This window comes from Alosa pseudoharengus, unplaced genomic scaffold, assembly GCF_046254945.1.
Source record: "Alosa pseudoharengus isolate Yale_2024_CS ecotype anadromous, Long Island Sound unplaced genomic scaffold, YU_APseudo_1.1 YU_APseudo_1.1_scf_3, whole genome shotgun sequence".
Classification (NCBI taxonomy): domain Eukaryota; kingdom Metazoa; phylum Chordata; class Actinopteri; order Clupeiformes; family Clupeidae; genus Alosa; species Alosa pseudoharengus.
The window spans coordinates 13,304,974-13,328,829 of NW_027468718.1; the positions used below are offsets into that span (position 1 = coordinate 13,304,974).

Genomic DNA, 23,856 nt, shown 5'->3' on the forward strand with positions numbered 1-23,856 from the left:
TTATCAGTGGAGACCGTTTTCAACACGTTTCATCCAGTCCTTCTAATTGCAGAGTTCGCAGGTGCTAGGCTAGCGCAAGTCAACGGTATGTGCTAGCCTGCCACTAAAAACAGTCTTATCCACTCCACAGTACACCCGAGGCAAATAAATTATAACGCCAGACTATTGATGTAAATGTCTGTATTGATACTGTTATTTCTAACGTTATTCTATCCTTGCATTTCAACGATCGCATTACATTTTGAGGGACTTGTTTCTTACCACGACGGAATTATACTTGCTCCGGTTAGTAGTACTGCGCCGAAAAGTAAACAGTAAAGCGCACTCCAATGGGGATACTTAGTAGTAGCCTTGGTAATATCAGTCCGCTGCTGAGATGCAAAATGACTACTACCAACTTCAGGGACCAAAGTATAACTATTGCAACGCGATGCGAGGGTAGTTGTATTTCTTACACTATTCTATCAACACAGACATTTACATCGATTGTCTGGAATTTGCCTCGGGTGTACTTTGGAGTGGGTAAGACTGTCTTTAGTGGCAGGCTAGCACATACCGTTGACTTGCGCTAGCCTAGCACCTGCGAACTCTGCAATTACAAGGACTGGATGAAACGTGTTGAAAACGGTCTCCACTGATAAATATCACACTTGCTTACTTGGAAATGAGGTCTTATGTCCAAAATCCTGAACCACCCCTTTAAGCTAAGAAAAAATGTATTGAAAGTTTTTATATTTTAATGTTTAAATATGCAAATTAGGCCTTATCTCATTAAAAATGTGGTAATTTGCATACATTTTAAAAAACAAAATCAGAATGTCTGATAAAGCCAGGCTCAAAATATGTTTTTCATTTTGTTGTCATATGAAATGGGAAAAGAATTACTGAGGGGTTTATGGACATCTACTTTTATTATCCTGTAATTCACCTGTACCACTGTGATATTAAATGTCTAGACCCTAAATTAGAAATGGGTGTATCTTAGGATCTAAATGTGATAGAAATGTAAACTAAATATGTTTTTCCATGTTTCTGGGCATGATGAACTCATCTATAGCATTGATAGCACTCTAAGAGGTCAACATCATTAAGTGCAGTGTAGATCACTTGCAAAAGATTCAATGATTGGGCAAATCCAAGTACAAAATGTATCATTTCACCAAACAATTCCATATAAATATGGACATGACAAAATGTAGCCCTACTTGAACTTGAGCTCCTATCAGAAATTCACAACTTGAACTCCTATCACAAATCCCCAATATAACATTGAACAGGTAACATATCAGCAAAAAAAAAAATAGTACAGTGAAATTTGTTGTAGAGGCCTTAGCTTTTGGGGGTAAGAAAAAGGCCTACAAAACAGCTTTAGTCACTGCAGTCACCAGCACATGTGCAGAGTGCTGTGCACATTAATGCTGCCTTTTTGCATTTACAGTGCCCGGTACAACCCGTTTTACAACCACAGTGCACAAGCTCATAGCCTGCCTGTGATGCCTCAGGGAGTGTTGTCCAACGTGGCTGTCAGCCTGCATCTGTATCAATCCATCCCCAGTCTGAAGGACTTGGTAACTGAGCTAGGAATCAAGGCAAAGTTCCATATGTTAGCCTGGTGCATTGCTCTTTTGATGTGTTGCCTCAAAGCAGCTTGTATATGGGGGATGTTTTCCAGGGATTTTGACCTCTGGATAAAAAGTTGTTTCCTTGCCTCAGTGACCTCTAAGCATGCACTTGTTCTGTCATAGATCAGCACCACAAAATGTTCTAGTTGAGACAAGGAAAGATCACTCAACTCTTGTGGCATATGCAACATTTCATGGAAAGCCTCTGTAACTTCTGGATATACACACGTAACACACAGCTAACACTCCAAGAAAGTAAGGTTAGCAAATGAATTTGAGTTGAGGTTAGCAAATGATTTTTAAATGGACTTCAAGAAAAGATTCAATGGCGCAATTGAAGAACTGAGTCTGCTGTTTATCGCTATGTACTGTTGGACAGTCAACGGAGAAAGTGAGAGAGCAGCACAACATTAAATGCACAGTAAGTAAACATTTTGCTTGCATGACTAGAGAGGGTCAGGATTAACCTTAACTTTGTACAATCTGCTTGTAATGTCTCATTCCACTCTGCTTCTCCACCATAGGGTGACAGCCAGGATACACACACACACACAGACACACGCACACACACACACACACACACACACGGGTTGATTTACCTTGTTTATCTGATTCACCTACCTCATGGCAACACCAACACGGGTGAGTGCTGACTGGTTGAGGCAGATGATCTTGGGGTGAGACTTCAGATAATTCGCACACGCGGGTGAGATTAGAGGGATCGGACATACTTTTTCAAGTTTACACTTATCAAATGAAGTATAGGAGTCACTTTTTCATTATATCACTGGTTGGCTAACAACAATAACTGACCAAGTAAACACAGGGCAAGTCTATACTAAAACACAAACAGACATACGGTTTTAGAAAAAAAAATGTAATCCAGGAACTGCTAAACTTTGTTTGTTGTTTTGTTTTGTTTTGCTTGTTTTGGTTTTGCTATTTTTATGTACCTATTCAATTCCTTCATTTTGGAATATGGAGATAAGACAAGAACTTGGTTGACCATCTTTTTGTTTTACTTGAGTACTTTTCTATATTTGACCTAGATATATGTAAAAAAACAAAAATGGAAACATGCTGCCTGCACAGCAAAGAAAAGTTTTGGTTACCTTTGTGGTAAGAGAGGTTTCATTAGGAGAGGCCAAGAAAAGTGTGAGTTTTAGCAGTTTTGTCCTCTCCTAATGAAACCTTTCGTATCACGAAAGTGCCCATGTTGACTATGTGAAAAACCACAAGCAACAACATCCCCACATCCTTCTTGATGATAACTAAGCTGTCATCGCTATCTTGTGCAACATTTATTTTCCATTAATTGTTTATGTGTGTGTAATTGATGCGTCTGTGCTTCAATACTAATTGCACCTTGAGGACACTAAAGTTTTCTAAGTCTAAGTCCAAGTATCAAGCCACACAAGATACAGTGTCATACAGTCTATTGCTTTAATGCCATATTTTCTGTCTTTTACGGCAGTTAATGTTAAGATGTCTGTAATGTAAAACAGACACTTCTCGACAACAGATACTCTTCCCTCAGCAGAAATTAATGGATATTTGTATATCATCACAAATGTAAATGTTTTAGTATAAAATATTTATTAAAGTCATACACAAAACAGTTTTAATACATGTTGTAAATACAACACTACTACAGGTGTACTACACACTATACTAGTCATGCAAACAATGCATATTATCAACACAGCACATTAGCACACCTTTATGGACAGGTGCGTCAGAGAATACCAAAGGTCACCAACGTAGTAAAGAGAGAGCTCACGCACACTATCCACTTCGTAAGCAATTATATCTATTGTAGCAACGTTTTGGTCAAACAACCATCATCAGGCTAATTTGCCTGCCTATTGATGATGATGGTCGTTTCACCGAAACATTGCTATAATAAACATAATTGCTTACAAAGTGGACAGTGTGAGTTCTCTTTTTACTATGTTGTCAACTCTCAACAGATTGTAATACAAGCTTCATATCTTGAATCAAGTATACTTTAGAGCAGGGAAAGATAAAGTTAAAAGCTGGCTAGTTTTTATCCAAAGCAACACAGACTCTTGATTGCAGGTTTGTGAACTGATCTCGGGCCAACGACTGAACTGCCTGCACCCCCCCAAACACACACACACACACACACACACCACACATACTGGTCTGGGAACAGCAGCAGTGCATTAGTTCACACATAACTGAAGCTACATACAGCTGAAGGTGTAGTAGTTGGGTGTTAGACGTGGAAGCCGTTGGGTGGCGTGGCCTGAGAGTTGTGGTTCAGGTCTCTGGTTGGCCAAGTCTTGGTCTGCACCTCACGCATGTCCATGTACTCTTCATTCACGTCTCTCGGACCTCTCACAGCCCGACCCTGGAGGACACACACACACACAGAGACAGGCAGACACATCAGTATAGGAGGTCACAGTCAAACAGACAAATAGATGAGGGCAGTATATCACAGACAGACAGATCAGGAAAGGACAGGAAGTCACAGAAAGATAGAGAGATCAACCATGTACTCCTGATTCTCCCTGGTGGACAGACAGACAGACAGAATCGGAGTGGGAATATAAACATTTAACAGGATGGTAACTGCATGTCCTGTTCTGTCATACAAAGAGCCAATCCCATTTTTGGAAACAGCATTAATTACTTTTCGCTTCAACTGAGCATTCTGTTAATTTTAACAATCACGAGATGAGTCATGAGATGATGTTCACACCATTTATGTCTGATTTGAACGTGGGTTTGCATAATGTGCTTTGAAAGTTTGAGTTATGGATCTATGGAAGAGTTATGGATCTCTCCCCATTCATTTAGATAGGAGCCTGATCTTGTTTGTATTGATGTGACTACGCAAAGGCTTGGCCAAGATGGCTGCCGAATGGTGTGACTTGCCTGAAGGCACTGGTGTGACTTGCCTGGAAGCGATCGTGTGACTTTGGCTATGACTCATTTACAGATCCAAGATTTCATTTACAGATCCAAGACAAAAGGACAAACACCAGAGTTTTTTGTTGACTAGACAAGGACTGTATCTTTAATGTGTCTTTGGCATTATAGTTTTCTTTGTGAGTGTCTTTCATTTCTATCTCTAATGCTTTAAAATTCATCAAAGTCATCAGGTTCATGGTTCAGTCTGTCAGCGATGGAGTGAAGATTGGAGTTTCACGCTGGCTTCAGACAGAGTGGCTTACCTGCACTGGAATGTATGTCAGCGTGTCATACAGGGCTTCTTTTCTGCTGACCTACACAAGAAGAGACGGAACATAGAACCACATAAAAAAGTAGAATACAGAGAGAGAGGGTGTGAGTGAGTAAGCGATGAGTGAGTGAGTGAGAGAGAGAGAGAGGGGGGGTGTGAGTGAGTGAGAGAGAGAAAGAAAGTTCATGATAGATTGTGAAACTATCTACAGTATGCAGGAGAAACATGTATGTTTACATTCAGTCATTTGCAGGCACAATGAATCCACTCCAGTGTTTCCCACAGAATTGAATTCTATTTGTGGTGGTAGGTTTTCAGAATTAAAGGAACCATATGTAAGATTGTGGCCAGAACTGGTACTACAATCACTTTCAAATTACTGTAGAGCGGTGTATCCCCTCCCCCTCCCCTCTGACTGGCAGAACTGGCAACCCGGATGCCGAAACACTACTGACTTCATGATTAGTAGATAGGTGGAGGGTGGCGCATCAGGCCAAAACACAACATGACAACATCAACATCAGTTGAGGGCTGCAACTTCACTTTTTAAATGACCGGACTTTTACGGGCTTTTCCCAAATCACGGAAGAAACATTGAGGCAGCGGTATAGTAGCAGATAATCAGGCAAGTCTTATTTAAATAAACTCCTGGTGCACTTACAAACTTTCTAATGCCTCGTTATTGGACTAAAGGTCATAGTTGTACTACTGCAGAAGTTTCTTACCATTCAAGGCATTATTAGTGGGGTAATTTACGAGATAAAAGTTGGTTCCATCACGACTGCAGAACGTCATTAGTTTCTGACAGCGCTACTCGACCAGGGTTCGACCAATGGAAAAAAGGTTCTGGGAGGGTGTTTGGCTTGGGGTCATGGTGCAAAGGACCCTAGGGTGAAATTACTCCGAACCATCGCTTTAAGCACAATTTAGCACAACCTGGAAAATCATTATGTGGTGGTCAATGTTGATATTGTGGTGGGCCGCCACAAATAAGTCAATGTATGGGAAACACTGCACTCTTTCCAAGCTCTTTCCAAGCTTTCTGTGCACCTTGGTGTGGAATGATTCCATCTACTCCTTTCTTTCTCTGGATACTGGTTTGTTAGTCTCCCATCCAAGTACTAAACCTGCTTAACCTCAATCAGTTGGCAGAGACTGGGTATCTGTTGATATAGCTGCTGGCTACAGATACAAGTCTATAACTCTATCTATTTGATTTACTCACAGGATTAGGGTGTTTTGGATAGGCATCTAATTGATCGTGTGATGCATCAACATAACTTACACTTAAATTACACAACAACAGTATAGCCTGTCACTGTCACCTTGCTATATGTTGTAATTTAAGATTGAATTTCAGTAAGGATTAATATGTGATCCCTTTAATATGTATAATATGTAGGCATTCTGTGGCATTCTGGAAATGCATGGTGGGAAATGCCATATTAGCTAAACTGTAACATTAGTTAGCACAACTTCAATACACGTGTTGTGTGTAATAAAAAATAAAGTAGTCTACATTTTACTTGTAATGACCAAGTTAGGTGAAATAGGAATGCTCATTAGTGTAAGTGCACTACACTAAGTAAGCATTTGTTTGCACAACTTGCAATTCCTATTCCAGATTAGTCTGTAATTTCTGTAATTCCTATTCCACCTAACTAGGTCATTACAAGTACTTTGTGTTTATTAACACGTGTATTGAAGTTGTGCTAACTAATGTTACACTTCCCACAATGCATTTCCAGAATGCCATAGCCTTGGCCCAAATATTTGTAAAGATATCACATATTAAAGGAACCATACCCGTGGCCCACTGGTTAGCACTCTAGACTTGTAACCGGAGGATTGACCAGTGGGCCAAGGCTGAAGTGCCCTTGAGCAAGGCAGCTAACCCCTCACTGCTCCCCGCTTTGGTTGCAGACAGCTCACTGCGCCAGGATTAGTGTGTGCTTCACCTCACTGTGTGCTGTGTTTCACTAATTCACGGATTAGGTTAAATGCAGAGACCAAATTTCCCTCACGGGATCAAAAGAGTATATATACTTATATACTTATACTTATACGTAAGATTGTGGTCAAAACTGGTACTGCAATCACTTTCAAATTACTGTAGAGCAGTGTATCCCCTCCCCCCTGACTCGAGGTTGCCAACCCGGATGCCAAAACACTACTGACTTTGTGATTAGTAGATAGGTAGAGGGTGGCGCATCAGGCCAAAACACAACATGGCATGACAAAACACATCAACATTAGTAGAGGGCTGCAACTTCACTTTTTAAATGGCAATATCCTGGCCGGACTATACTGTTGTCAGTGATATAAGTATTTGAAATTAACATGATTTCTTAATATCTAGTGACATATCAGGGCCATTTTATGATTAATTGAAATACATTTCTTACATATGGTTCCTTTAATCCTTACTTCGCCAGAGCTATGGTGGCCAAAGCGAGCTCCTGTTCTTACCTTGAGTTTGAGGAAGAGGATGGTCACGACGAAGCTGTACAGGCAGAGAAGACCGGCGGCACCAGCCAAGACCCAGACCAGGGGGTCTGTGGGGGGTGTGGAATCTGAGGGGTCCGGGGCAGAGGTGGAGAGGGGGGCGCAGGTGGTGTTCCGCGGAGGTGGGAAAGGTATCTTACTCCCTGAGGGATGGGATGGGAAAGGGATGTGAAAAGAATGCAATGCTTCCAATTAAAGAAAGTTTTAGGTTGAAAAGGGTGTCGTTTAAAAAGTGATATACTACACCTATAAAATTATTATGACGTTGCTTGACAACGCCTGAGTTAGTCCGCTCAGCTGTGACTTATCAACATTCCACAGCGTTGCGATAAACAGCTGAAAAAACTAACGATTTTAGCTCTAAAACTCATTTAGTATAATTGATTTCATATTTATTTATTTCGTAAGTGACCATGGTATAAATGGGATAATGCCCTTTGATGCGTCCATTATCAGAAATAATGTGGTCCATTTATTTCTGATAATGGACACCATGTCGGGCATTATCCTTATACGTATCCAATGCCGTTTCAGTTTGTTTTGCTACTCGGCTCCCCCTGCAGTGGAGTATTCGTATTTCACACAACTGTCATACCACTCATGGGGCCCTATTTTCGCCACATGGCGCCTGGTGGAAAGCGGATTATTATCCCAGCGCAAAGTTTATTCTTATCTTGTACTTTTTTTGAGCAACGCGCCAAGGGGTGGGGCAATTAACAAGGAGAGGGGTCTGGCACGTTGTCTAAAAATCGCTATCATACACTACCTAAAACGCATTACGCCACTGACCAAGAGAAACCTAGTCAGAAATACATGACGAGTTGTTTATATTTTAAGAGAGCATTATCAAAAGTGATGTGGGCGGGTTCACAATGCGCACTGCTTCTCTCGTCCACCAACATCCTTGCATACCAAGTGCAGATGAAGTTTGCTAACACCAACAAGCCATTAATGTCAGCATAAACCATCTATGATATTTTTTGACATGCGAATGTAGTTTTCTCCATCTCTCTTTCTCTCTCTCTCTCTCTCTCTCTCTCTCTCTCTCTCAGACACATACACACACATGCATGCACAGAAGCCGCACTGTGTGTAGGCTACTTCCTTTGAAGTCTAAATTGAGCCACTGATACCAGCACCTGCCAATGATTCTGATATACATTTGCCTGTTAGTTGTGTGTAGGCTACGGTATGTAGGCATATGTGTGAGTGCTCGGTGAGATTAACATGAGCAAGACTCCATACAACACACAGACACACACCTGGGAAGAGCTTGGTTTTACTCCCCTCCACCTGGATGACAGGAAGTGGGTCTGTCCTGGAGAACACGCACCAGCACAGCTGTTCCTCGTCGCCAGCCTGGAGGTTCCACAGGTTGAACGTCACGTTCAACTGGCTAACCGACCACATAGAGCAGCCATGCTTCGTTTCCTCACACATGATGTCACCGCCGCACAGCAGCTTGGCGTCCATCTCCTTTGCCGCGCTGTTGTTATGGTGACATGTGACGGACACGGAGCCGTTCCGGTGCAGAGTGTGCATATACGGCTCGCTCACGGTGAATGCACCTACGGGTGAGAACACAGAGTGTGATCAGATCAGACACTGATTAGCCTGTACTGTGGAGGTGACTGAACATGTTCATTAAAACACATAATTTCACAAACACGTGGAGAGCTGAGATGAAAGAGGCAGCAGCAGCACTGTGACCACCACACATGATTGCCCACACAAGACCCGGGTCTATTCAAACCCCAGGTCTTGTGTGGGTCTTGTGTCTATCCACACCCCATATCTTTTTCCCACCAGGCTCCTGTCACATTTAACTATCCTATCCACATGAAGGCAGAAATGCTCGCCGAAATATCAGGTAGGCTACTTTAAAATAAAAGATTGCTGACATGACGATGCCTTTTGATTATATAGCCTAGTTTTCATGCTAGCCTATAGGCTTTAGGTTATGTTTGTAGCCTATAGCAGACACTTTTGTCCACTTACAGAATATCAACCTTACAATAGTAAGTTCAAATGTAAACAGAACCGTTTTTAAAAGTTGGTAAGCCAACATTAACCAAAAAACTAATAATAATAACAGCCTAATGTCAATACAGTATAACATATCAATAATAAAAATAAACAAATACCATTAATAAACAACTATAACACTAATAATTAATTAATTAATTAATTAATTAATTAATTTAAGTGTAGGCTTTCTGAAAGATCCAAAACTATCGCAAGAACGCAGAACGATAAGCATTTCATTCCACCTACGAGGAACCACTGAGGAAAGACGTTTTGAGTTTGTTATTCCAGAGTGAAGAGGGATCTAACTGTCAGTAAGTGCCGCCATGTCTACGCACACAATTGATTGCACATAGGCTACACTTTCTCTTCTATCATGAAACTGAATTGGAAACAGAATTTGTTTGTCACATTTTCTATACTTCCCAATCATTTACAGGTAAAGTGGAATTTGACACTCAAACCCACGGAGGTGAATTCCACAGCAACATCACATGTCTAGTTTGAGTTTGTAATTGTAAATGTCACTGTGTTAGAAACCCCTACCACACTGTGGTTTGGGGTTAAAACTTCAATCTACGTGGAATTGCCCTCACAGAAGGAAAAGTAGGTACGCTACTTTATGACACACTTCCATTTCCTTCAACTTGGTTTTGTGATAATGGCAAAAAATAGAACAAAAAAAAATGAAATGTGCAACACTCATATCATTCACTCAAAATCCTATATCCCCTAGATGACAAAAAAAATCAACAAGAATATGGTTTTGTGTTTTGCCTATAGCAGAGGTTCGTCTATGTCACATCAAGAAACAGAGGAACCCAAAAATCCAAAAGTGTCCTTATTTGAGGTTTTACTCAAAAGCTGAAAATGCTGCTTTCTATATAACAAACAACAACAGCAGCAGACATGTGAAATGCTTTGCTCTTATAAAATAAATGAAAGATGAACTAAATCAATGGCAGAAGTAATGCTAAAGTAGAGAGATCTCACTGTTGTAGCCGGGAGCACTGCAGAGGACCAGCACTAGACAGAGGGATGCTTCTCTCATCTTCTCTCTCTCCGTGTCCTCTTCTCTCTCTCTCTCTCTCCTCTTCTCTCTCCTTTCTCCTTTCTTTGTCTCTGGTGTCTCACCTCCACCACTCTAGCAGCACAGAGGAAACCCTCCACATAGCATGGAGGCTTCTGATTGGCCTACACACATCTGACAGGAAATGAGTAATTTCTCGATCAGAGCAAGCACTTGTTCCGCACACGTGTATACCCCAAAATATGTGATTATGTTGGACAATTGTATGAAATACAAAAACTTAACCACTAAAGTTTTTCGTCAAATGGATTTTGTTGACTCATTTGGATTTTGTCTAACACAATTTCCATATATATGCTATAAAAAGTAAATTTTATATGATAATGCAACTTACTTAACCAGTCTTACTTAAATGATGTTAACAAAAAGAATAATAAAAAACTACAAATATTGTATGAAAAGATGCAATTATGTATACTGATGGTGAAAAACTACATATCATATGTCCCCTCCAACACACATTTAACAGTGGAAGTATGTCTAACAATGGTCAATGACCAGTTTTTATGAAAAGTTGTTTTATCCTTCAATGGATCCTTCAAGTACAAGTAGTTAATTGTCATGTACTCATAAAAGGAATTATAAGTAATGAAATTATTGCACTCAAGAGCCAGCTCAACTTTAAATAATACATAAAAAGTAGTAATTAAAAAGGTATTGTGTGTGTGTATGGATGGGTAGTGGGGATGGGGAGTGTGTGTGTGTGTGTGTGTGTGTGTGTGTGTGGGGGGGGTGATGAAATGGTGTGTGTGTGGTTTGTTTTGATTGTTTGCTTGTGAAACTACCCATATGTACAAATGACTTCACCCTGGTTGTGAAACGACTCTGCACTGCATATCATGATGGCATTAGTGATCTTATTGCCGTTACTGTTAAAGGAATGCTACCAGAAAATGTGCTTGTGTACGAACTTTTATGGAATGCATACTGCCTGATTGGTTCAACAGCTCTGATGATGTGTTTTGTAACATCGCTAACACCCCCATGTTGTGTTCTTGGACAGAGATAGAGGGGTGCTTGTGCCCGTGACCTATATGGACAACGCCTGTTATAACTAGATGTACCGCAGAGCGGTACAAAATATGACCGCCGCCCAGTCCAGCACATTTTTTCCACAAAATCACGCTGAAAGGCCTATATGATTCTAACTGTCTCACTAAATTGCATTATCCACACTCAATTCTCACTGGTATCTGCTAGACAACAAGTCCCAAAACATGATTAGTTCATAGATTTCACATGTAAAATTCATTTTATACAACCCCACCTCCATCTTGCCTGTTCATAATTCTGAGAAATTCTTGATTGTTTGTGTTATGTTTATGTTATGTGTGTGGGTGTGTGTGTGTGTGAGTGTGTGTGTGTGTGTGTGTGTGTGTGCGTGCTTGTGTGTGTGCCTGTGTATGTGCCTGTGCATGGAAGCGTACATATGTCTACTGTGTGAGTATATGTCATACGTATGATTACTGTGAATGTGTGTGTGTGCGTGTGCACATGAAATGGGTTAACATGACCCCTGGAGACAAATATACGGAAAAAAAATGGTCATCCTAGGCCCTACAGTTCTCAAGATATTCACAGAGAACTGTGTCTGGCCTACCCTCCTTTCGGGGGGTCCAGTCCAGCGGGGGGGCTACAGATCAAAACGAAAAATGACGGTTCCATGCTATCCATGTGGGGGTACATGCCCACCAAGTTTTGTGTACCCCGGTCTTTCAGTGTCCCGGGAATCCTTGTTGGTGTACGTCACTAAATGTACACATAAATTATTTTATTGTAAGGCCCCCCATGAACGAAAGTACACAAAACTTGGCATGCATTCGGAGGGTGTCATAATGATCCTACACTTTCAATTTCGTGCAGTTTTGACCATGTCAGCCAGAGATATTGTGATGAAAACACCTAAATGTTTGCTTTTTAATTTTTAACTAGGTGGCGCTATACATGAAATAAGTGGTAATGGGATGGGTTGACATGGCCCCTTGAGATCAACATACAAAAAAAAGGTGGACCTCCTAGGCCCTACGGTTCTCGAGATATTCACAGAAAACTGTCTCCGGCCACCTACAGGCCAGTTGGTGTATAGTAACATAAATTAATTTATTGTGTGGCCCCCCATGAACGGAATTCCACGAAACTTGGCGTGCATTCAGAGGGTGTCATAATGATCCTACACTTCCAATTTCGTGCAGTTTTGACTATGTTAGGTCACAGATACCTGCGATTACAACACCTCATTTTTACTTTTTTGTGTTTAACTAGGTGGCGCTATACATGAAATGAGTGGTTATGGAATGGGTTGACATGGCCCCTTGAGATCAACTTACAAAAAAAAAATGGTCCTCCTAAACCTTACGGTTCTCGAGATATTCACAGAAAACTGTGTCTGCCCTACCCTCCTTTCGGGGGGTGCAGTCCAGCGGGGGGGCTACAGATCAAAACGAAAAACGATGTTTCCATGCTATCCATATGGGGTTACATGCCCACCAAGTTTCGTCTACCCCGGTCTTTCAGTGTCCCGGGACTCATTGACGGAAATTTGGACATGCGAAAAAGAAAAAAAAAAAAAATCTGACTAAACCTATATGACCGCCGCTTCGCTGCGCGGCGGTCATAATAAAGTGACAAAGTATCAGCCCATTCTTGGAAAGATCAGTGATCTAGGCTACTGTATGCATGTACATTGCTAATTTTGATAGAGCCTGGGGTATGTTCACAAACTAACTGTTAGTGGGTTACGACTGGCAGGCCTGTCAAAATCATGCAGCTGGCTTCGAATTTTTGCTTTGTATCAGCAGTTCAGCCCTGCTGTATTGCACAGGCAATGTTTTCTTTTTATGAGTCTCAAAGCTGTATTTAACCTATTTAACCTAATGTAACTAATATGATTTGTAGGTTCATTCAAGTGTGTGTGTGTGTGTGTGTGTGTGTGTGTGTGTGTGTGCGTGCACGCACCTGCATTTGTGTATGCACATTTATTAGGGCTGGGTCCAAACCCTTTGCTAACTCTGGTTTCAGAGGCACATATCGCAGCTCCCTGTCCCACCACAGAAACCGCTTTAGCCCTGTCATCTCTCCCCCTGAAGCTCCTCATATCTCCCCCTGAAGCTCCTCATCTCTCCCCCTGAAGCTCCTCATATCTCCCCCTAAAGCTCCTGATCTCTCCCCCTGAAGCTCCTCATATCTCCCCCTAAAGCTCCTGATAACTCCACCTGAAGCTCCTCATATCTCCGCCTGAAGCTCTTCATCTCTCCTCCTAAAGCTCCTCATATCTCCGCCTGAAGCTCCTCATATCTCCCCCTAAAGCTCCTGATATCTCCGCCTGAAGCTCTTCATCTCTCCCCCTAAAGCTCCTCATATCTCCGCCTGAAGCTCCTCATATCTCCCCCTAAAGCTCCTCATATCTCCGCCTGAAGCTCCTCATATCTCTGCCTAAAGCTCCTGATATCTCCGCCTGAAGCTCTTTATTTCCCCCCCCTTAAGCTCCTCATATCTCCGCCTGAAGCTCCTCATATCTCCCCCTAAAGCTCCTCATATCTCCGCCTGAAGCTCCTCATATCTCCGCCAAAAGCTCCTGATATCTCCTCCTGAAGCTCTTCATCTCTCCCCCTAAAGCTCCTCATATCTCCGCCTGAAGCTCCTCATATCTCCGCCTGAAGCTCCTCATCTCCCCACCTTTGCCCTCTTTGTTGAAGTCCTCCTGTGTGTGATGCTCTTGTCTTGTCCAGACAGCGTGTGTGCTTGAGCTGAGTTGAGCTGCCTCTCTTTGCGTGGTGTTCAGGCAGGGATTGAGGTTATTAGGTTGACTACACTTTTCTCTTCTCTCCATCCCTGACCGACCACTTCCTGTTTTCTGTTTTCTCTGTCTGAAGAGTTAGAGAAAACATTTCTCTCTCTCTCTCTCTCTCTCTCTCTCTTGTCATCCTGTCAACCCGAGATAAGACACCTCAGCATTGAGTCAGGTCCTGTTTTGTCCTCGCTCAGACACGCACGCCTAACACGAAACCTGATAAAGGACTGTGACATTTTCAGTTATAAGAGAGAGATGAAGATATATTTTACCTGTTTATCTGTAGTTGTAGTAATAGTGTGTTTCTGTGTGTTTTATCATCATTTGATCATATCATTGTCATTAATTAATTGATTGGTTAAATTATTATGAACAACAGTCAGACTTATTTTTGTTTTTGTTTTTCAATGATTTCCACGGTCCCAATCTCTTTGCTCTCAGAGGAGTGCAGAGCAGTGCAGTTTGTCATCGCAGCTTCAGCTAAACTTGCATGATGTTGGTTGGGAAACGATAAGCCTCACAAGATAAAGTTGATAAAGCATAGCTACTCTAATGATTCACCGTGTCTTTGTGTCTCTTGGCCTCTGCTTGCATATGCACACTGTGATGTTTTCCGTATAAACAGTCAAGTTACTTCATCCTTTCTGGTCAGTACAGAAAAATTATTTTCTTGTACATGTATGTTGTGGTTTCACATTTTTTTCCAGCAGTTTGAGAAACGATACTGACTGAGCGTCTCACCACTGAGAATACCACTGAGACACACAGCCCTGAAGGAAACTGTCAGTCATAAGGCGCATTTGGACACAACAGTTCTGGGAACACGGTTCTACTGTATTAAGTGGATAGGCTACAGCTCCCAGGGCTTTTTTTCTGTTTGTATTTGCACACTTTTGGAGCTCTGAGTTGACTTAACACTCATTAGTAGTCCAATTATTACATGAACATAAAGTAATGAAATGGACAGCATTGCTGTTTAGTTACTGAAAACTGAAGTTTATTGGCAAACTAGAAGCTCATGGTATAAGGAAAGCACAAAAAAAAGAATCAGCATTGTTAATAACATTTCTTCTCATCTGTCCAGAAGGCACTTTTTGCTCTGCTTTGTCTCTGCAGCCTTCTCATGCAGTTTTTACGTTAAGCAAATTCAAACAGAATTGAACAGTGTTGCGTTTTGTGTCCACTCTGGTGTCTACGGGGCTCTCTATCTGAATCAGACTCCCTAATATGGGGCCTGAGGCTAACAAGGGTGGACTGACTGAGAGCGCTTTCATACCTACTGTATTTCGTTCCGAATTTAGTTTTAGTTTTGTGTTTATTTGTCCTTACATAGGAAATTTGTTTTCACATACCATACAAGCCTCACAGACATGAAATACATAGGTACACACAGTTACGGGCTGAACAGTTTTTCAGAGGCTCTCTCTATCTGTGGCCCTATTTTCCCTATTCCTTATGCTCCTGCTTGCATAATTGTGGTTTGCCTATCAAAAGAATTCATAACTTCATTTTTGCATGGTTATGGTTAAACTATGGTTAAAGGGAGATCAAAAGGTCCTAGTCACAGACCTTAAAGGGGAAGTTAGTTATCCTGGCCACAGTGAGAACTCGGCCAAAAGTTTTTCTTAAAAATAGATCTTAAAACAATTTAGGGTCAGGTTCTAAATACATTTGTATCTGTCAACAGATTTCCATATCCTTGCTTGTATGAAGTGCAAATGGGCCCTAAAAGAACCCGGTAACACTTTCTATGAAGGTTGTATTTATAACGCCCTATGAATGCATTCATAATGTTTTATAAGGTGTCTATAAAGCATTGTAATGCTCATTATTACCATCTATATGTATTCACAAGTCGTCATAACCAACTTCATGATGCATTATGACAGCTAATTATGAATGATTATAATTTTAATCTGAATAATGCATTATAAATATGTCAAGATCTGCCTACTCACTTGTCAGTTTTATGATGCATCATAACTACTTTGCTTTGCTAAATGCGTAGTGATGCATAGAGTCTTGATTTCTACTGTAGTCCTATTTATATCTATAGCTATAAGTATATGTAATAAAGTTATAATAATTTATACATCTCCGTACAGCAGGCAATTATAAACAGCTATGGAATATCATAAGTGTTATTTGTCAGCTCTAAGTAAAGTGACAAGAATATGACCCTATTATTAACAGATATAAGTTCACTGAGTAATTACAGGGTGCAATGAACTAAGTACTGAGTCTAGCATCTTTACCCCATATGCACAATATTATAAATCACTATGTTAATGTCATAGGTGTTATTTGTCAGCTTTAGGTAAAGTAGAGCAAATGAGGTGTTGTTATAAATAGATATAAGGTTATTATAAACAAAATGAGGCACAATGAAATGAGAGCCTGGACAGTAAAGACAAAAGGAATGCATTTAGTTCACTTTATTTTCATTTAAACCAACACACATAATCAGACTGATTATCAATGCTCTGAGCACATTACACAAACACAATGAAACAGGCCAAAAAAGTGGCACTGCATGGTCCTATATTTTGTGGTGGTGGTTATTATTGGAATAAAACTCACAATGCCACTGAAATCTATCTTGGGACATTATGAAAGATTAAAATAGACCTTTGGTTTAAATGAATATAAAGTGAACTAAATGCATTCCTTTTGTCTTTACTGTCCAGGCTCTCATTTCATTGTAGGATAATAGGGTCATATTCTTGTCACTTTACTTAGAACTGACAAATAACACTTATGATATTCCATAGCTGTTTATAATTGTGTGCTATAGGGAGATGTATAAATTATTATAAATGTATTACATATACTTATAGCTATAGATATATAGGACTACAGTAGAAGTCAAAACTCTTTATGCATGACTATACACATTTAGCAAAGCAAAGTGGTTATGATGCATCATAAAACTGACAAGTGAGTAGGCAGATCTTGACATATTTATAATTCATTATTTAGATTAAAATTATTATCATTCATAATAAGCTGTCATAATGCCTCATGAAGTTGGTTATGACAACTTGTGAATACATATAGATGGTAATAATGAGCATTACAATGCTTTATAGACACCTTATAAAACATTATGAATGCATTCATAGGGCGTTATAAATACAACCTTCATAGAAAGTGTTACCAAGAACCCTAAGCTTTGTTTCACAGCATACAGTACATCCGCTACTCCTGTATGTATCAGTGCATTGTGCAGTGTGTTTTGCCCATAAACAGTGTCTCAGAAGTAAGCCCTCAAAAATAATTTTAAGTTTTAAGCAGTTTCACACAGGTTATCTATTATTGCAGCATTCACAAATTTTTATTTGTTTTGAAGCAAGCTGGGTTTAAGCAGTTACCGGTATATGATTAATTCATTTATATGATTGATTAATTTGCCAATCTTTTCCTGGCAAACTATCAGAATTCCCACATTTTACATTTTTCATTCTTATGTTACATCAGCTGGATTATTTATACAGAGATTGTTTTTTAAAAATGCTTCTGCTGTCTTGGCATGCACATCAGCCATGGTGTCTATGCACAGGGAAAAGACCCTACCCCAAAGTAGAAGCTCAAATAGTTACAGGAACTGCGGTCAGAGGAACTCTGTAATATCCAGTTCCATACTGTCCAACTGTGCAAAGAAAGAAGTTCTTAACTGTATGTCCTAGGAACTGCATAAAGTCCCTAAAGTGCAAAATAATAAGCTTTATTTGTACAGCACCTTTCATACACAGAATGCAGCTCAAAGTGCTTTACACTTGGAACATGTAACACAATAATAAAAAAGAATCAGTCATTCCTCTTCGTTGCTGTGGCTGTTTATGATCCATTTAGCAAAATATCAGAAATATATCGTAAACTTACTTAGTTATTACCAACCATTTTGTTCGAAAATTCTAAAACAACGATCCTTCAAAATAATATGATAAATGAACCTTACATTTTTCAGTGGCCATAGGTGTGTAGATTTGAACAAAATCAAGTTTGGTTCTTACCAGGGCTTTTACTGCCTGAAATATCCGATTTTGTTTACCACGCTCAGAGTTTAGTGCTGGGCTGGTGGGTCCCTATTCCCAACCTTTCTCACAGCACATCAATGGCACGGTAAAATGTAATTTTTGGTACATAACTTCGACTATTGACTGACAAGGTGTTACAATCGAAAAAGCAACACTTAACCCAATATTATTATACGGCTCTTCAAAATGCAAGTAGAATGCTCCATTGACTTCAATGTGATTTCCCAAAGTTCTACCAGTCATTATTTTCACCTGAGGACCTCTGAATAACCGCTCTCAATGGCAACGGATTTGCATTCAAAAGTGAAGGCAGACGGTTGATCAGCTGTGTTCTAAAGAACGCTTAATTCAAGTTCAGCGTGTGTTGCAAACTATTTGTTTCTCAGCAAAAGCAACAACGAAACGGTAACATACTAGATGTACTGCAGAGCGGTACAAAATATGACCGCCGCCCAGTCCAGCACATTTTTTCTAGAAAAATAAGTCACGCTTGTCAAATTGTGTTCATTTCTTAATTTGTTCCTTTTTTGTTTGTTTGTAATTGAGTGTGTGCAGAGTATGTGGTTGTTTTTGTGTATATGTGTTTTGTGTGTGTTTTTTTGTGTGTGAGTGTGTGTGTGTGTGCGTGTTTGTAGGTGTGTTTGTATGTGTGGGTGCATGTGTGTGTGTGTGTATGTGTGTTTATGTGTTTGTGTGTGTGTTTGTGCGTGTCGTGTGTGTGCATGTGTGTTTTTGTGTGTGTGTATGTGTGTGTGTGTGTGTGTGCGCATGTGTGTGTGTGTCTTTATGTATGTTTTTTTTTTTTTTTTTTTAAACGGCGACGAAATTGTGAATTTCCAGAGCATGTTACAACACACTCAGCAATAAGACTCCTACGGACTTTCCCCTGAAGATGGCGGCAAAGATGGCAACATTTCCGGAAAGGTACTGGCTTGATGAAATTCATTCTGGACTCTCTATTCGACCACATAAAGACCTCAGGATACTTCGGTTTGGCTTTAGGGACCCATTACTCACTACCACGTAAGTGTTATGTTGTTTGGAACTGTAGAAGAGAAATAGCGTTTTGTAGCGGCGCAATTGAAATGCCCCGCTCACTTCCAGGCTACGAGTTGTGACTGAAAACGGTACAATCGAACGTTCTCAAAACACATCCGAATGACATGATTTTGATGTCAACTCAACGTATGTACCCCCAATCATCCGTAAATCGATCTAAAGTGTATTTTACTCCGGATAAGGGACTGTACGATATTTACCGGGGGGGGGGGGGGGTCGTCAGGGGGGGGAGGGCCTAAGAGAATTTTTTAAGCCTTAGGGGAAGGCCCAGGAGAATTTTTTTGGCCTGGGGGGAGGGCCAAGGAAATTAATTTTTTCCTGATCCATGATATTTTTTTTCCCTGATCAATGATCCGTTTTCGATATTTTAAAAGGTTTGTAGGCCAAAACATGATTCACGTCTCTTTGACAGAGTGGGCGAGTCCAAAAAGTCGCAAATACCTGAATCTCCCACAACCCCCCTTGTAAGCTTGCAGGTCACCCGCGGTTATGAGTCATAAACAAAATATTTTAATGATATTCGGGTCATTTGCGGGCGGATCAGTTAAAATGAATTAAATATATATTTTTTTACAAATATGCCTACTTAAAATATCACGAAAAGGCTAGCATCAATACAGTAAAGCATCAATACAGTAAAGTCAACAGTAAAGAAGCTGAAGACGCGAGTTAAAATAATAAAGACACCCCTTCAGGAAAAGCGATATAGGCTATGGGAAATATTGGGAAAAGTTCTTAAAGAAGATGACAGTAGTACAAGTTATGGTCTATGTAGGCCTATACTTCTTGCGAAGCCATTTAAAAGTATGACAGCCAAAACGGGCAGCCTGCAGGAATAAATATTATGGCACAGACTAGGCTACACAGCCATATCTACCGGTAGGCTAGGTTCGCGCATGCATAAAAGTTATTAGTTTGTTGTGTTTGTGACTTTAAACAGTGGATGTGCTTTAGTAAAGCTTTGTGCTTCATTCAGCATTATAAACCAGTTCTTACGCTAACGTTTTGACCAGCAATGTATCTCTCTTGCCTACCTTGCCTCACCATTTCTGTTTTCGAAAGAAAGATGTATGTCCATGGCCTTCAAATCTTGTTCTAATCCTTGGTGGTTGCGTGCGTGCTTGCGCTCTTATTCTCATTCTCTCTCCTGCGCAAACATTAGCCTATGTCCTGCATGCCTACTGCGTGTAGTTCTACTGCATAAAGTTTCGCAAATGAATTAGTTTTTTTGAGCCGGGGGGAGGCCCCTGGAAAAAAAAATTGACCAGGGGGGAGGGCCAGGCAGAACATTTTTAACCCGATCGTCTGGCGACCGGCCCTCCCCCCCCCCCGCTAAATATCGTACAGTTCCTAATTACTTTAAGCAGTCGCATGAAATAAGGAGTCTACAGACAATTCGGTTTTCAATTCAACTGTTAAACTAATAAAGCGGGCCGGGTCGGGCCGATATTTCCAGCCACTATCCTCTGGCCGGGCCGAGTCCTTGATCAAGCTTGCTTTTTTTTCCCTTCTAATCATTAGCCTACTTGGGTGGGGAGCTAAAGCTATGCCATAGTCAGACTCAGAAATATTTTATATTTATCAAAGTAGGCCTAAGTAACAAGTGTATACAAAGTTATACAAGTTAGGCTCAGAGTTACAAAATGTCTATTGTAATGTCATCTGCGCAACACGTGTCATGCGCAGCTTCTCCACTCGCACACATCACACCGGGCCTGCTGTGCTGTATTGTGTAGCTTAAGTGCAACGTGAAGCTTGAAGATGTAAAGAAAAAAAATGAAAACAGGAGAAATAACTTCAAGGAAGTTTGGAGAAAAGTCGGAGGTATGCATTTGTCAGGTATGCTTTGTTGCGTGCATTAAGTGCGCACGATGTTCACCTATGACAGCAAAAATCAGGGCCGGAGTGGGGCCACTTTTCAGCCCGGGAGTTTCAGGCCCAAGACCGGCCCACGTTTTCCATAGTGGTGGAAATTGGATAAATGAAGCAACATTTCAGCTCTTACTATCCTGTAGTTTTTATTAGTACCATGGTTCAACAAATGTGTAAAGGTTATATAATAATTCACTTCAACTGAGAAGTTAACAACAAATATTCCATTATTCCACAAGTTAAAGGAACCATATGTAAGATTTTGGCCAAAACTGGTACTGCAATCACTTTCAAATGACTGTAGAGCGGTGTATCCCCTCCTCCTCCCTCCTGACTCGAGGTTGCCAACCCGGATGCCAAAACACTACTGACTTTGTGATTAGTAGATAGGTAGAGGGTGGCGCATCAGGCCAAAACACAACATGACATGACAAAACACAACATCAACATCAGTTGAGGGCTGCAACTTCACTTTTTAAATGGCAATATCCTGGCCGGACTACAGTTGTCAGTGATATAAGTATTTTAAATTAACATGATTTCTTAATGTCTAGTGACATATCAGGGCCATTTTATGATTAATTGAAATACATTTCTTACATATGGTTCCTTTAACAAAAACAGACAGAAAGAAAGAAACCTTTGAAATGTAGCCTATCCCACGCTTCCACAAAGAGGCATATTGAACGAATGTTTAGGCTACATGTTTTTGCATGGGTAGGCTATATTGTTGTTTGGTGATTTAGCCTACTTCTTTACTACACCCTCTTCTAAGCAAACAAGGCATATAGGTTCATCATGTAGCATAACTATTTTGCTCTTTCACTAATTTCGGGCTCATCATTTTCAGTGGTCGACTGGTTGATCTGCTGCTCAGAGGCTACAATTTTTACCGCATAGGCCTACACAGATCGATCAAACTTCAGTTTTGTTATTAATATTTGCATACTGCAAAGTCTATGAATCGGATACAAAAGGCTAATATTTTAAGAAATGTAATATGTTGCTTGCAAATAGCTTGACAACGCTACAAACGTCCAATATTAGGCCAATAACTGCTAATAATCATTGCCTATAGGCTATCTCTCTTTACCAGTTGCCACTTTTGTCTGTAGGCCTAATCTAGAAGCTTGGCACATTTAGCAGCATCTACCTGGCCGTTTCAGTCCCTCCTGGCCTCTTTCTACCATCCATCCTTCCTGACGCTTATGGCTACTGTAGGGCCGGCCCGGCTATCCGTATCTGAGAAAAGTTTTTGGAAAAGACGGGCTATATGGACCCAACCAACTCTTTTTGGGAGGGGAGAACTCCCTCACACGGTAGGCTACAACCCATGCAGAGGCAACGGTGCCATGCAATGAATGCGGAATGTGTAGCCTACTTTTTGAGAAGTTAGACTAACGTGACAAATGTCAATATTTTTTTCCTCGACCGGCCCAAAAGTGAAGCGGCCCACCGGGAATTCTCCCGATTCTCCCGATTACCCACCCCGGGCCTGGCAAAAATACTTTAAGATGAACATGAAGCAGGCTTGCCATGGCAGAAATAATGATAGCCAGCCTTCAATGTCCTCTTTTGTCCTCTCAATGTCCTCTAAACGGATTTCTGTAGCTCAAACAGCTCTGAATTGTAGATGAGAAAGTCAGTTATAATGGCCCACGTATTTAAAAAATGTCGGGTTTAAATCGGGCTCGGGCTCATAATTACAGTTAACGTGTCGGGCCGGGTCGGGCTCGGGCACAATGTGCACGGGCTCGGGTAGGGTCGGGCTTGATTTTTTGGGCCCGATCTAAGCTCTAGTGCCATGGCTGAGTTGAGAGGTGGGGCTATGTCGTCATAAAATTGCCGGCTTCGCACCTACAGGCGTCTACACGGCGAAAGTTAGCCGGCGGTTTCAAAAATTCCCACTTTGGATGCCGGTTTCAAAAACTATCGGTTTCAGTCTCCTAAACTGCCAGCGTCGTGTACACGCAAGGCGTAACCGTTAACAAAACCTCACCGGTTTCACAATTCTCACTGGTATCTGCTAGACCAGGGGTTCCCAAAGTGGGGGTCGCGGGACGGCGAGGGGTGGGTCGCGAAATGATTTCCATAAATCAAATACATTTGGAAAAAATAAAATTCAAAAAAAAAATATGACTGGATAAGATCACCATTCACTGTAACCACCTCAAGTCATCTGTCAGCCGGCATGGAGGACGCACTGGTTGAGCTGTCATGTGACCGCACTTTAAAGACAGATTTTAATTCCAAGACGCTTGCTGAGTTCTGGATTTCAGTCGAGAGGGAATATCCACAGCTATCCAAGGCCGCGATGGACGTACTGACGCCGTTCTTTGCACTGACATATATTAAAAACAAATACAGATCGCGTCTAAATGTGGAGGATGATCTCCGTGTGGCCGTCTCCACAATTAAACCAAGAATGGACTTGCTGTGTTCCGCGCATAGCGCGCATCCATCTCATTAGATGAGATTAACGCTGAAACGTAGTTGCCAAAATGTAAATTTGCGCAGCAACAATGTACATATGTTTACACCAGTTTGTGGATATTACCCTGACTGAGATATTCTTCTGTTAAAGCAACACCAAAGAATTGTTTGTACATTAAAATATTGTTTCCAAAATCATCAACTCGTAACAG

The 23,856-nt window shown here is 40.9% G+C and overlaps 1 protein-coding gene across 1 annotated transcript; it reads right to left on the bottom strand.

Annotated features, from left to right (window-relative positions):
• Nucleotides 1-3,199: 3,199 nt before the first annotated feature.
• On the bottom strand, nucleotides 3,200-10,479 carry LOC143100233 (uncharacterized). The gene is made up of 5 exons (XM_076263211.1): nucleotides 10,357-10,479; nucleotides 8,601-8,906; nucleotides 7,303-7,481; nucleotides 4,826-4,876; nucleotides 3,200-3,996 (listed from the first exon to the last, which is right to left on the bottom strand). The coding sequence occupies exons 1-5, from the start codon at nucleotides 10,412-10,414 to the stop codon at nucleotides 3,862-3,864; spliced, it is 729 nt and encodes a 242-aa protein (XP_076119326.1). The 5' UTR covers nucleotides 10,415-10,479; the 3' UTR covers nucleotides 3,200-3,861.
• Nucleotides 10,480-23,856: the final 13,377 nt, after the last annotated feature.

Bases quoted from the DNA above. Each gene is read 5' to 3' on its own strand.
- LOC143100233 (XM_076263211.1), bottom strand. From the start codon at position 10,414: ATGAGAGAAGCATCCCTCTGTCTAGTGCTGGTCCTCTGCAGTGCTCCC. The intron at 8,907-10,356 runs GTGAGATCTCTC...TCTCACCCGTAG, and splicing joins CAGTGCTCCCGGCTACAACA to GTGCATTCACCGTGAGCGAG. The intron at 4,877-7,302 runs GTAAGAACAGGA...CTTCTTGTGTAG, and splicing joins TCCTCTTCCTCAAACTCAAG to GTCAGCAGAAAAGAAGCCCT.